Genomic DNA, 15,017 nt, shown 5'->3' with positions numbered 1-15,017 from the left:
ATCTTTTCAGCCTCCTGAGGAGGAAGAGGCGTTGTTGTGCCCTCTTCATGACTGTGTTTATGTCTGTGAACCATGATAGTTTCAGAGTGATGTGGACACCGAGGAATCTGAAGCTGTCGACCTGCTCCACTACAGCCCCGTCGTTGTGGATGGGGGCGTGTTTGGCCCTCCATTTCCTGTTGTCCACGATCAGCTCCTTTGTCTTGCTGATGTTGAGGGAGAGGTTTTTGTCTCTGACCTCCTCCCTGTAGGCTGTCTCATCATCATCAGTGATCAGGCCTACCACCGTCGTGTCATCTGCAAACTAAATGACGGTGTTGGAGTCCTGCGCGGCGGCGCAGTCGTGGGTGAATAGAGAGTATAGGAGGAGACTAAGCACGCACCCCTGAGGAGCCCCTGTGTTGAGGGTGAGCGTGGCAGATGTGTTGTTGCCTACCCTCACCACCTGGGGGCAGCGCTAATCAGTATTCKAATTTTAGTGTTGTTTGTCTGGTGTGTATCTCAGTGAGAAGTCAGGACCCTTAGGCCTTCCTCAAAAATCAGATTCTGTTTGGAATATTAAAAAAATACAGAATTTGGGATTGTCTTATGTATCTTTAAATCTGCAGTGTATTTTATTGCCCTTGTCCTTGTCCTGCCTATCCCTTGCAAAAAAAGGTGTTAAGCTATTTAACCCTAATCCCCAACCCTAACCTAGCTTCATGTCCAGACGACGGTTCAACCCTAACCCTAGACATAACCCTAACCCTTACCTTAATCCTAACCCTAGCTTCCTGTCCAGACCACGGTTAAACCCTAACCCTAGACATAACCCTAACCCTTACGCTTTTTTTATTTGTACTTTTATTTAACTAGGCAAGTCAATTAAGAACAAATTCCTTTTTACAATGGCACCCTACAAAAAAGGCCTCCTACGGGGATGGGGGCTGAGATTTAAAAAAAAWATATATATAGGACAAAACACACATCACGACAAGAGAGACACCACAACACTACATAAAGAGAGACCTAAAACAACAACATAGCATGGTAGCAACACGTGACAACACAGCATGGTAGCAACACAACATGACAACAACATGTTAGCAACACAATATGGCAGCAGCACAACATGGTAGCAGCACAAAACATGGTACAAACATTATTGGGCACAGAAAACAGCACAAAGGGTAAGAAGGTAGAGACAACAATACATCACACGAAGCAGCCACAACTGTAAGTAAGAGCGTCCATAATTGAGTCTTTGAATGAAGAGATGGAGATAAAACTGTCCAGTGTGAGTGTTTTTTGCAGCTCCCTCCAGGCGCTAGCTGCAGCGAACTGAAAAGAGGAGCGACCCAGGGATGTGTGTGCTTTGGGTACCTTTAACAGAATGTGACTGGCACAACGGGTGTTGTATGTGGAGGATGAGGGCTGCAGTAGATATCTCAGATAGGGGGGAGTGAGGCCTAAGAGGGTTTTATAAATAAGCATCAACCAGTGGGTCTTGCGATGGGTATACAGAGATGACCAGTTTACAGAGGATTATAGAGTGCAGTGATGTGTCCTATAAGGAACATTGGTGGCAAATCTGATGGCTGAATGGTAAAGACATCTAGCCGCTTGAGAGCACCCTTACCTGCCGATCTATAAATTATGTCTCCATAATCTAGCAAGGGTTGGATGGTCATCTGAATCAGGGTTAGTTTGGCAGCTGGGGTGAAAGAGGAGCGATAACAACAGAGGAAACCAAGTCTAGATTTAACCTTAGCCTGCAGCATTGATATGTGCTGAGAGAAGGACAGTGTACCATCTAGCCATACTCCCAAGTACTTGTATGAGGTGACTACCTCAAGCTCTAAACCCTCAGAGGTAGTAATAACACAGGTTGGGAGGGGGACATTCTTCTTTCCAAACCACATGACCTTTGTTTTGGAGGTGTTCCGGACAAGGTTAAAACCTCTACAGGATCGGTGGGTCCCACGCGGGACGGTTGAGCTAACGTAGGCTAATGTGATTAGCATGAGGTGTAAGTAACAAGAACATTTTTCAGGACATAGACTTATCTGATATTGGAACTGAAATTCTTGTTAATCTAACTGCACTGTCCATTTTACAGTAGCTATTACAGTAAAATAATACCATGCTATTGTTTGAGGAGAGTGCACAGTTATGAACTTGGCATAATACATTATGGCCTTTCTCTTGCATTTCAAAGATTATGGTACAATTCTTTCAAAATGCATGTTTTTTTCTTTGTATTCTCTTTTTTAGATCTAATGTGTTATATGATCCTACATTAATTTAACATTTCCACAAACTTCAAAGTGTTTCCTTTCAAATGGTATCAAGAATATGCATATCCTTGCTTCAGGTCCTGAGCTACAGGCAGTTAGATTTGGGTATGACATATGACATTTAGGTGAAAATTGGAAAAAAGGGACGGATCCTTAAAATTGTTTTTTAAACACTCTACAACAAAGCTTTCTTAGTGTCCAACAAGCTTTCTCTGCCCTTAACAACTTGGGGCTAGCCATTGTAAGTTCAGAGTCACTCGCCCCAAAAGAACGGAGAGGGGTGGGGGTACCTGTACCAGACAGGGGGAGACAGGCCAGGGTAGAKGGTGAACAGATCGCCAGGTGGAATCCAAGCAGCAGTGCAGCAGGCAACGGGAGTAGGTGTCACACCCACTTGGGAGAAGCTTTTTCGGAAGGCAGATTCCTTGTAGAAAATCCCAGCTAGCTAGCTAACGTAGCTATCAAGTCTCTGTCCACCATTTTTTTCCACATGGAAAAGGAGGTTGTTAGTTTGCTATATCTCTTCAGTTTCGGCAAATGGTCCTTTKCGACATCCAACAAAGTTGTCCTGTGGCTGTTGTATTTTCGAGATTGCGAGGAGGATATCTTCTGATGTGATCAAAGCAACAATATTGTTTCTTATTGAGGTAATTTACAATTGAAGTGTCATTGCTGCATATCAGTTCAAAATAGAGATGAATCCAGGGGTTACTGTATTGTAAGACCTCTGCACCGATGGGGGGGCTTCAAAGACCTCTGCATTTGGGTGGGAGAGGCTCTGAAACTCTCCTGCCATTATTGGGCTCAAGAGCTTTGACACCTCTCACTTCACACCTCAGTGCTAATCGAAGTTGCAGTCAGATCTGTGCTGTCCTTAACTTAGCATTCTGTCCTCATAAAGTAATATATATCATTGTCATTTATTTTTCTTCTTGGCTTTAAAACTAGCTTCAGACTAACATTACTCACTCAATTCCAGGTTTGATGGTGTTTTCAGGTTTCTTGTGTTTCTTTTAGTGGTTGTTCGTTTGCCGGAGCATTTGCTGTATAGACCTTGGAAATAAGAATCTTTGGTAGTAGGAATCCTTCAAGGTAATATTGTCCAAAATCAGGTTGTAGGTTTGATTTGGAGTGAAGGTTATGTTGTACCCTAACCCTAGCTTCATGTCCACATCATGGTTCAACCCTAACCCTAGAAATATATATATATATATTATTTTTTTATACAAGGGAAGTCAGTTAAGGACAAATTGTAATTTACAGTGATGGCGCTGGGCCAATTGTGCACCGCCCTATGGGACTCCCAATCACAGCCGGATGTGATTCAGCCTGGATTCGAACCAGGGACTGTAGTATTGCAGTATCACACAGAAATGCAGTGCCTTAGACCACTGCGCCACTTGGGAGCCCAATAACACTAACCCTTACATAAAAATGAATGACTTGTCAATAAGGGAAACTATATGTCCAGTACACCTACAGTATTTCTGCAGGATGAMCCCTTACTGAGTTGTTACCCTTCATTCTTACTTATTTCAAATGCTCGACAGGGATATTCAATTCATTATCATGACTTAAACCTCATTAGCTAGTAAAATAGCATCTTGAATTCCTAATTGGGTCCAAGGGGGAGAGTTGGTATGATAAATAAGCAAGGTAATTAATACTGTGAGTATCAGGCTCTATTGCAGATTTCAGCTTCTTATGCCTCTAATACCTCCTTGGTTTGCCACAAATCACTTTGCATATTTAAACCACAGATCCAATTACAGCAGGTTCAGAGTTGGTGATAAGCATGCAGCATGCCGAGGTAGAGTGGTGTGGTATGATAGAAATGACTGCTCTGTTGCAATAATGAGAACCCTATCATAGGATGAGTGATGGAGTTAGGCTGGAGAGCATCAATTGGGGCAGAGCATGAGTAGTGTGTGTTGTTCTCACATGGGACATGTGATAAGAAAACACCTACACAATTTTAATAGAGATGATGACTGGTGTACTGTCCCTTCACAGTAACCAAGTGGTATACTAATAGCAAGCATTTCATACAATAGGCTGCATACGTCACCAACACCCACATATCTAGTCTATTCTCAATGCACAATAAAGATAATTGAAAGTGATTATTACCTAAGACATCTCTGCACAACACCAGCATATTGGATTAGTAATTAACCATTTCCTTCAACTCCCATTACCATCCCTGTCACCCTGTGAAACTTAGGTAAATCATTACTACCCAACCCAGGAGAGCACATGTCTTATTGTATGACAGGTCATTTAAGCATTCTATTGTGCTGTACATTATTTACACAGAGCAAATGTTCCAGCTTTTGCAGGGCAGCCAGACACACTCGTACCTGCACCAGACTACTGCAGCGTCCGTCCGTCCAGCCCTGAGAGGAGAGGAGAGGACCTACACTCAAACAAAAAAAGTGATATCTAGAACCTAAAATGGTTCTTCGACTGTGCCCATAGGAGAACCCTTTGAAGAACTCTTTTGGGTTCAATGTAGAACCCTTTCCATAGAGGGTTCTACATGGAACCCAAAAGGATTTCCCTGCAACCAAAAAGGGGGACAGCCGAAGAACCCTTTTGGAACCTTTTCTTCTAAGATTGTAGCTTCAGATACAAGCTCAGCAGCTTTCCACTGACAACTCTTTGAATAGTGCCCACCTTTCATCTTCCCTCTTTTTTTATTTTCATTTTTTTAATGCAGACTGGAAGTGTTTCATCTGGGAAGGCTATATACTGATATTAAATACCTGGAAACGTACAAGGCAGCGAGAGCTAGGGAAAGATGGATAGATAGGCAGACAAAGCATTGACATTACATTTTTGGAAAAATAATAAAGAAGAATAGAGACTCATGTTCCATGTTTTTTGTCCAATTTTTACCAAATGGAACGTTTTTGTTTCATTGCATGATTGCTGCTGTAGTTAGTTGTCACGCCCAACAACACATATAGTATATCCATAGCCAAACGAAATCACCATGGGCATTTTGTCACATAAGGATCCTCCTCCTCAAGACTGAGAATATGATTTTATGCCCTTGATCAACACCAGTTTTACAGCAGCCTTTGCGTCCCTGTGTGACAGCTGTGGAGACATGTTTTGAGGCTCAGATGCAAATAGAAAAACCCATACCCTTTCTCTCTCCGGTTCCTCTCCTACCGTTCCCTCTCGGATTCCTCTCTCTGTTTCCCCTCCTCCCTTTCTCTCTCTGGTTCCTCTCCTCCCTTTCTCTCTCTGGTTCCTCTCCTCCCTTTCTCTCTCTGGTTCCTCTCCTCCCTTTCTCTTCTCTGTTTCCCTCCTCCCTTTCTCTCTCTGGTTCCTCTCCTCCCTTTCCTCTCCCTGGTTCCTCTCCTCCCTTTCTCTCTCTGGTCCTCTCCTCCCTTCCTCTCTCTGGTTCCTCTCCTCCCTTTCTCTCTCTGGTTCCTCTCCTCCCTTCTCTCTCTGGTTCCTCTCCTCCCTTCCTCTCCCTGGTTCATCTCCTCCCTTCTCTCTCTGGTTCCTCTCCTCCCTTCCACTCTCTGGTTCCTCTCCTCCCTTCCACTCTCTGGTTCCTCTCCTCCCTTCCACTCTCTGGGTCCTCTCCTCCCTTTCTCTCCCTGGTTCCTCTCCTCCCTTTTCTCTCTCTGGTTCCCTCTCCTCCCTTCCACTCTCTGGTTCCTCTCCTCCCTTCCACTCTCTGGTTCCTCTCCTCCCTTCCACTCTCTGGTTCCTCTCCTCCCTTCCACTCTCTAGTTCCCCTCCTCCCTTTCTCTCTGGTTCCTRTCCTCCCTTTCTCTGGTTCCTCTGTTCAATGCTGTTTTCATGCATCTTTAACACAGGAGGGTTAAAGATATGGTCAGGTGCAATGGGCCTCTGAGAATGGACAATACTTTATTGAAATGCAAAATAACTACTAAGAGGAGGGAAATGCTACTGCTGTTAAGTGACAGTGCTGCCAGTCATATATTTCATAAATGTCCTTGCTTATATTAATTTTCTCATGGGCCGTACTTTTTCTGAGTAGCAATTTATATTTTTCTTCAGCCATGTGTAAATTGCGCATGCTGTGCAAAAGTACTTTGCTAAATCCAATTCAGAGGGGGAGAGTAATTCTTTCTGGTCTGGGAGGGTAAAAGTAAACACACACACACACACACTTACACACCACACACACACACACACTCAAGAAGGGACTGTCGAATCCCGATTTAGCCTTCTTGATCAGTGCGTTATTAGGACTTCTTATTGCTTTTCAAAGCCATGTTATTTGCTCTAAGAGAGAAAAGAAAACATTGATCTTACATTGTTCATAACATTCAGCTATTCCATTTTTGTTTTCTCTCCCATGACTCACACGATTCATCTAGATGTCATTTTGTCTTTTGAATTGCAAAAGACAAACTTATGATTGGCATCATATCATGTTATCATCCATTTTTCTTTTTTGCAGAAACAAATTTGTCATGATTGGCACACAATTTATCATGCAATAGTTCTCTCCATGTTTTTCCCAAGCATTTGAGACCAGAATAACAACAGCCCTGCAAGGACATTACTGGGTGGAAAAACCTAGTCTTTCAATTTGACACCATGCAGGCTTGTGTTTTGTGACCCTCACTGTCTTCCATCTGCATTAATTTGACATTCTCTAATCTGGTTGTCTCATTTCCTGCCAGTGACAGGGCTGTGGTAGCCTGCTGGCATGGACACAGAGAATGAACTGTGAGCGCGGCCTATTACAGGTCACCTTGAGCGAATCTTCTATTTAATGGTGAGAGGCTGGCTACTTCCATTCCAAACATGGGCTATGGTTTGCCAGAACTCATGGAGATGTGTGTGTATATGGGAAAGAACCATTCACAACGTAGTATGTGTGCATCCACAGAACCTCGGAAAAGAGCCATGTTACCTGCTAAATTGAGCGTCTAAGGCTTTCCAAGTGGATGGCAGTGTGAAACACAGCAAAGATAGCACAGTACATTCAATTGCAGTTTCATATTTCGTTTTAGACTAGCACGGCGCACACACGCACACACACACACACACACACACACACAGCACAGATTGCTGGAGAGGGAAAGAGTGTACCCACTACCCATTGAGATAGAATACATGCGGTCAGATCCTCTGGAGACTACTTCACATGTGTTTATTACAGTAGACAGCAAGTCTTGGCATGCTTACGGCATATAGTGACATTTCTAGTGAGATGTAGCGAACATTTGCGTCTGAGCAATAGCAGCTTCATCACTGGTGAATAGCCATTTATTGGTCCCATATGGCCCCTGTTCACATCCATTAGGCACAGAGAATCTAAGATCCACGCAATTGTAGAATGTCAATGTTGTGTGTAATTGTCATGCATGGGTTAACACTACAGTATGAACCTCTATAGCAGGGGTAATAAGTCCTAATTCCTAATTTCTACTGGCTTTCATTTCGCTTTCCAAAGTCCAAAGAAACTGATTTACTCCTCTGTTACTCCTCAGAAACTGATTTACTCCTCTTTTACTCCTCAGAAACTGATTTACTCCTCTGTCACTCCTTAGAAACGGATTTATTGTGGACTCCAGGTGTTGTGACCTGTCCAAATCTTGGGTTCCTAAAATATTAAGAGCTCACACAAATGTCTTTCTCTGCAGCCCCCACGAACCAGGCCTCCCAAGCCCCATTTACTCTGGTTTGAAGTGTTACAACCCCTGAATGCCACAGAAAGTACATTGTCAAATATCATGACAGTACCTTATCTTTCCTCAAAATGCAATGACAAATAGTTTATAACCTCAGCAAACTTGCAGGCGCTTTCAAAAGGTCAATGTCTCTAGCTAAATAAATGTGGGCCAGACCTATCGGGTTGCAGGTTGTGTGGCACCTGTGTTCTGACAAACCCAATGTTTAGATTATTGTACAGACAGGAAGATGGCACTGGCAGAAACATGGCATGGTATGGCAACTAAAATAGTGCGTTACTAGCAGAGCCCCTCCTGTTCCTGCCTGCATTACCCCTCTACCCCCTGGAACGACTGTCTCAGCAGGATTCCTGTTCTCTGCCAGTTAACACAATAGTGGGAGAAACAATAAGGAAAGAGATCAGGAACTGGCTCATGACCTGTTTAACATAATGTGCTTTTCAGGGAGAGATGGGATATTTTGTGCTTTTCAGAAAGCACACCATCCCACCCAACCTTTATACAATATCACAGCTTCCATGAGACACATAACTACACAAACACGCACACACAAGTTCTGAAGCCATTTGTCATTAGGGCAGCTGACTTTGTTCTCAGTGATTGATAATGGAAGAGGGAATGGAAATACAGAAAACAATTATATCCTGGCATGGCTCCAGCAGCCGTCACCTGATGAGGCACTATTCATCTCCAACCATGTTATTCTCCATCTCCCCCTGATATATTCATGACGCAGAGATGTGGTCTCTGAGCATGCAGCGTGTGTGCGTAGAGATGGAGTCTCGGAGCATTAAGAGTGTGGCAGTCACAAACTGAGCCACACCGACTGAGCTTAAAGAACACTCATCAGTTTTACATTACTTTTGTTTAAAGCCACTGAATACACCTACCAGCTGGAAATAACCAAGCCTATTTGCATTTTTATTTGATTTTAATATATTCTTCAGAGGTGACGATTTCCAAAAATAGAGTATATCCAGACTCAAACTTCTCCTGTTCACGTTGCTGCTGCTCTCAACAAGCAACATAAGCAACGAACAAAGTGGATTCTGTTGAGTAGTGTGGTTTTTAATAGATCAAAGGATTAATCTGGGTCTTGTCTTATGCAATTAAGAAGATGCATTAAAGAGAACTAACCCCTGTGGGCTGTTGTTGTTTTAGCTGATGGCCTACTGCTTCCACTTCTAAATAAAATCAGGATTATCATTGTGCAAACATGCCCCGTTGTCATACAGGTTCAGAGATAAAGTTTATGTCTCTCCTCAACTCCTGCCAAAGGCTGTTCTCAACCACCAGCCTTGAGTCACGAAAATCCCACTGAAACCACACGGTATTATTGAGAAATCTGGTCAGACAGAGAGATTTGGAAAGCGAAGGTATTTAATTTATTTCATCCCATTCAATTAAACTTAGTCAATTACCATTGTTTAATTATTCTATTACAATTATTTCTGCCAATTAAACCTCTAGGCTGTCTCCAACGGAGCTTCCAATCTCTATTGCTGTTATTTGCAGTCACTTCTCAGTCAAGCTAGGCTCAAACAACACTTCAGATAGCTGACAGGGTGATGTACAATGCACACTCTGAAAAACACAATGTTATGCATAAAGGCAGTGTGTGGGTGAAGTATATCAAAAATCCTAATTAAACCCTAACGTATAATGGTAACATTTGGCAGTCTCTAAAATTCTTTGCATGTTGTATTGAAAATGTTTAAACTAAATCCTCTTGCTATTGAGATGAGGTGGTGGAATGAGTGAGTCAGTCATTAGTAGAGGAGAATGGGCTGTGTTGTCTCCTTTCAATCAGGGGTCAGGAGGTCATCCAGGGTTCAGGAGAGGTTGTGTTAGATAATCTCTCCAGGCTTTAACATGATCGCTGAATTATAGCATGAAGCTGACACCGACTCCTCTCCAACCTGAATTTAAACTCTTTTAAATGTCTATCTGGGTTTTGACTAAGAATATGGGTCTCACTTGAAATCTTATATCTTAGAAGACAAATCTACATTTCTATCCAGTTGGGAAAAAGTCCTTTGGCTGTATTTGACTAATCTTTGAATATTGCACAAGGTAAGGTGATAGCATTATTATTCAACCCAGTCTCATGGGTTATATGTTCCATAGTATTACTTTCATCAGCAGGTGATATCCACTACTGCTCTGCAATTACATTCTCTAGTCGTAACACATTTTGAAAACGTAATGGCATATACGTTTCTCTCTAAAAACTCCGCCAAATGGGAAACATTTCATATTTTCCTCCTGATTCACATATAAACTTTCCTTGTCTTTGGTCGACAGACAGGCCTAATTATTGGATTGGTCATACTTGTTGTGTTGTTAGTGTTAGTTGTAGGGGCAGACCGCTGAGGACAGCAGGTGGGGCATCCTGATAGGGAGATGTTCCGTAGGCAGAATAAGACAGCCAGCCTGATGAGGGGGATGGCGGGGGACGGTGTCCTGTAGGCAAAGTGAACCAACCTCCTGATAATTACATGAAGGGACATTATTCAGACTAAGACGGAGGGAGGGCCCCTGGAGGCCTTCTCATCCTGATAATGTATTTATCTAGTCTCTCACACAAGCTAGGGACCTCTGGGGCCTCACTCAATCAAAGCACAAAACTCACGACAGACATTACTTTTGTTTATGGTAAACATATTAATAGCTGTCACATGTAATACACTTGTGATATCTTGCATAAAGAGATACCATCTACAGGATGTTGATATTGAGATAAAGCCTACAACATACACAGGAATTTAACAGGCCAACAACGGGCCTACCAACATACAGTAGCTACATAAATCATTGTTGATTGTGCTAACTTTGCCATTGATTAACCTAAGAAGTTATTTTGAACAGTTTTTACTTGTTTGCTTTTGTTTATCTTTTCCTAGAAGGAGGAACGTGTGAAGTGATTGCGGCTCACAGATGTTGTAATAAGAACAAGATTGAGGAGCGGTCCCAGACGGTCAAGTGTTCCTGTCTACCAGGGAAGGTGGCAGGGACCACCAGGAACAGACCCTCCTGTGTTGACGGTGAGTAGAGGAAGACTAGCAGCCCAACTCCCATTGGTATTGCAGGTGCAAGGGAAGTGTGTGCCCTATCACTGATTGGACTCGCACACACAGATGCTGCTTATAGAACCAGTTCTTGAATATGTTTTTTATCAGGGTTGCATAAAAGTAGTACAATATATAACTTGGATTGTATATGATGCTTCAGCCTTTCCCAATAGATCTGGGATAGCATTTCTCACAGCAGGTGGCCAGTAGAGACAGAGATGCACCATCCCTTTCTTTTGATTAGCTCACTGCAGAAGTATTAACCTGAGAGAATGTATAGAATGTATATAGAACATATGCATTCATCAATGGCATACAGTACATTCCCTAGAGAAGTTGCAATGGTTCTTTGTGTATTATGCATCTTGTTTTGATTCGTGCCAGGTCTAAGACAGAGCCGCCTAAGGAGTTGTTGTTTAATAGATGCACTATAAACTTTGTTCGATCAGACTCCTGGCAACAAACCACGGTGACCCTCTTCACCGTAAGGAACAGGTCCAAGTGGAAAAGCACTTAGACTAGGACAGCCAAGAACACTCAGACAAAACTTTTACTGAAGTTGTGGTCATACTCAACTATCTAATTTTGTACTGTGGAAATGTACTGTTGCTTTATGAATTGTATGTATTGGCTTTTTGACAGATGAGACACAATTTTAGCATCTCTAGTAAAGATCCAACAGAAGACAGTAGTAGCCTGTATTACTGCCTATATACTGTATTTCTTCCTATGCTGTGGGGCAGAGAGAAAATGCTAAAATTGTATACTCATTTTGCCATGTGGTGATGCTACATTTTTGCAGTTTTAAAGCTAATCTCCTGCAATTCTGCACATTTTGCAATGACTTATGCCATGTTAATGATCTCTGAGTGAAAGTGACTAACAAAATAGCACCCAGTCGGTATTCGGCCGTAATTACTATAGTGAAGTGATAACGCCCGAGAAGCCGGTTTTGGAGGATATATTGGCATGGGTGTTGTTTCATGTCGGGCTGGTAAACGGTGCCAATATATCCTCCAAACACCAGCTTCAAGAGCATTATCACTTTTATACAACAGGTTACCAACATATTCAAATAATGATTGACATATTTTCATTAAAAACGTTATTTGGATACTATTTCATCCTTCCACGAGATATAGTCCCTACACAAATCTAAGGTTTCTACCCAGGTTCTTCACACTCAACAGTTTCCCATGTGTATCAAGAATGGTCCACCACCTAAGGGACATCCAGCCAATTTGACACAACTGTGGGAAGCATTTGGAGTCAACATGGGCTGGCATTCCTGTGGAAAGCTTTAGACACCTTGTAGACTCCATGCCCCAACATATTGAGTCTGTTCCGAGAGCAAAACGGGGACAACTCAATATTAGGAAGGTGTCCTTAATGTTTTGACCACTGTTTTACATTATTTGGGGTCACTTATGTTGCTTATGCCTGGGGCCCGGCCCTGAGAGCAAGCATCACTTCTCACCTGCTTGTATTCTTCTTTAAATTCTAACCATTAGGAAATGTTTCCACAATTACTGAGCAGAGTACACAGACAGAGTGAGGGAATTTGAGGTCTCTTTTGTCTGTCAGGACTGACAGGGTATTTTTCTCTGTCAGACGTCCAAGATGTGTTGGACATTTACCCTGTATTTAAGGCAATTTTCTCTTTCCAGAGCAAGAATATGTCCTGCATTAGTTACAGCTATGCCCCCTCGTTCAATTAACATGTCTAGACGTCTGGCTTTCTCTTTGATTTGAAATGCATGTAAGAAATGCTTTACAGTGCCTTGCAAAAGTATTCATCCCCCTTGGCATTTTTCCTATTTTGTTGCATTACAACCTGAATTTAAATATATTTTMGGGGGATTTCATGTAATGGACATACACAAAATAGTCCAAATTGGTGAAGTGAAATGAAAAAAGGTGAAACGGAGAAGTGGTGCGTGCATATGTATTCACCCCCTTTGCTATGAAGCCCCTAAATAAGATCTGGTGCAACCAATTACCTTCTAAAGTCACATAATTTGTTAAATAAAGTCCACCTGTATGCAATCTAAGTGTCACATGATCTGACACATGATCTCAGTATATATACACCTGTTCTGAAAGGCCCCAGAGTCTGCAACACAACTAAGCAAGGTGCACCACCAAGCAAGCTGCGCCATGAAGACCAAGGAGCTCGCCAAACAGGTCAGGGACAAATTTGTGGAGAAGTACAGATCAGGTTTGGGTTATAAGAAAATATCAGAAACTTTGAACATCCCACAGAGCACCATTAAATCCTTTACWAAAAAATTGAAAGAATATGGCACCATAACAAACCTGCCAAGAGAGGGCCACCATCCAAAACTCACGGACCAGGCATGGAGGGCATTAATCAGAGAGGCAACAGAGACCAAAGATAACCCTGAAGGAGCTGCAAAGCTCCGTAGCGGAGATTGGAGTATCTGTCCATAGGACCACTTTAAGCCGTACACTCCACAGAGCTGGGCTTTACGGAAGAGTGGACAGAAAAAAAACAATGCTTAAAGACAAAAATAAGCAAACACGTTTGGTGTTCGACAAAAGGCATGTGGGAGACTCCCCAAACATATGGAAAAAGGTACTCTGTGCAGATGAGACTAAAATTGAGCTTTTTGGCCATCAAGGAAAATGTTATGTCTGGCGCAAACCCAACACCTCTCATCACCCCGAGAACACCATCCCCACAGTGAAGCATGGTGGTGGCAGCATCATGCTGTGGGGATGTTTTTCATCGGCAGGGACTGGGAAACTGGTCAGAATTGAAAGAATGATGGATGGCGCTAAATACAGGGAACTTCTTGAGGGAAACCTGTTTCATTCTTCCAGAGATTTGAGACTGGGACGGAGGTTCACCTTCAAGCAGGACAATGACCCTAAGCATACTGCTAAAGCAACACTTGAGTGGTTTAAGGGGAAACATTTAAATGRCTTGGAATGGCCTAGTCAAAGCCCAGACCTCAATCCAATTGAGAATCTGTGATATGACTTAAAGATTGCTGTACACCAGCGGAACCCATCCAACTTGAAGGAGCTGGAGAAGTTTTGCCTTGAAGAATGGGCAAAAGTCCCAGTAGCTAGATGTGCCAAGCTTATAGAGACATACCACAAGAGACTTGCCGCTGTAATTGCTGCAAAAGGTGGCTCTACAAAGTATTGACTTTGCGGGGGTAAATAGTTATGCACTCTCAAGTTTTCATTTTTTTTGTCTTGTTTTTTTGTTTACAAGAAAAAATATTTTGCATCTTCAAAGTGGTAAGCATGTTGTGTAAATCAAATGATACAACCCCCCCCCCCAAATATTTTGTTAATTCCAGGTTGTAAGGCAATAAAATAGGAAAAATGCCAAAGGGGGGTGGATACCTTCGCAAGCCACTGTAAATACACCTAAGGTTGCTTCAGTGCTAGTCACCAATCCATCTTCAAGTCATATACTGCTCCCTCATATTGCCTCCGTTTCCACTGGGTAAGACATACTCAGGTCACCTATGGTTTTGTTGCCTGCAGCATCCATAGTGATTGGTAAGTGGTGGTGCGAGATGGAGCCCTGCCTGGAGGATGAAGAGTGCAAGACGCTGCCTGACAACTCAGGCTGGATGTGTTACGCTGGGAACAAGATCAAAACCACCCGGGTAAGATAATCTCTCATTACAATTTGAATCAGAGTTATATTGGAGGGGGGATAGGTACAGGCACGGGAGATTTGCACCAACAGACCAATATAGAGTTTTATATTGACAGACAAAGGCACAAGGTATTGACTCAAGAATATGAGAACTGTCTTTTCTTTTTTAGAACACCCAACAACCTGCAAGCAAAGGATACCTCTAACTTTAGATGGGCCAACTGCAAAGGTCAGCTTTGACATGTTCCATCTTCCATGGAGCTGTTAATGTATACCATCTTACCATAAACCATCTAATAATCAAGACTATTATAGCTGCACTGCAATATACTATATCGCAATA

The 15,017-nt window shown here is 42.6% G+C and overlaps 1 protein-coding gene across 1 annotated transcript in view; it reads left to right on the top strand.

Moving 5' to 3' along the window:
• LOC111966088 (chemokine-like protein TAFA-1) overlaps positions 1-15,017 on the top strand; it is a 40,596-nt gene that overhangs the window by 24,719 nt on the left and 860 nt on the right. The window contains exons 3-5 of the mRNA XM_023990512.2: positions 10,867-11,007; positions 14,557-14,681; positions 14,845-14,903. Coding sequence (XP_023846280.1) covers positions 10,867-11,007; positions 14,557-14,681; positions 14,845-14,880 — 302 coding nt within the window. The 3' untranslated portion in view covers positions 14,881-14,903. The remainder of the gene's footprint in view (positions 1-10,866; positions 11,008-14,556; positions 14,682-14,844; positions 14,904-15,017) is intronic.

Source organism: Salvelinus sp. IW2-2015, linkage group LG7 (genome assembly GCF_002910315.2).
Source record: "Salvelinus sp. IW2-2015 linkage group LG7, ASM291031v2, whole genome shotgun sequence".
NCBI lineage: Eukaryota > Metazoa > Chordata > Actinopteri > Salmoniformes > Salmonidae > Salvelinus > Salvelinus sp. IW2-2015.
The sequence above is the reverse complement of the archived record's forward strand: the minus strand, read 5'-3'. Positions and strand labels throughout refer to the sequence as shown.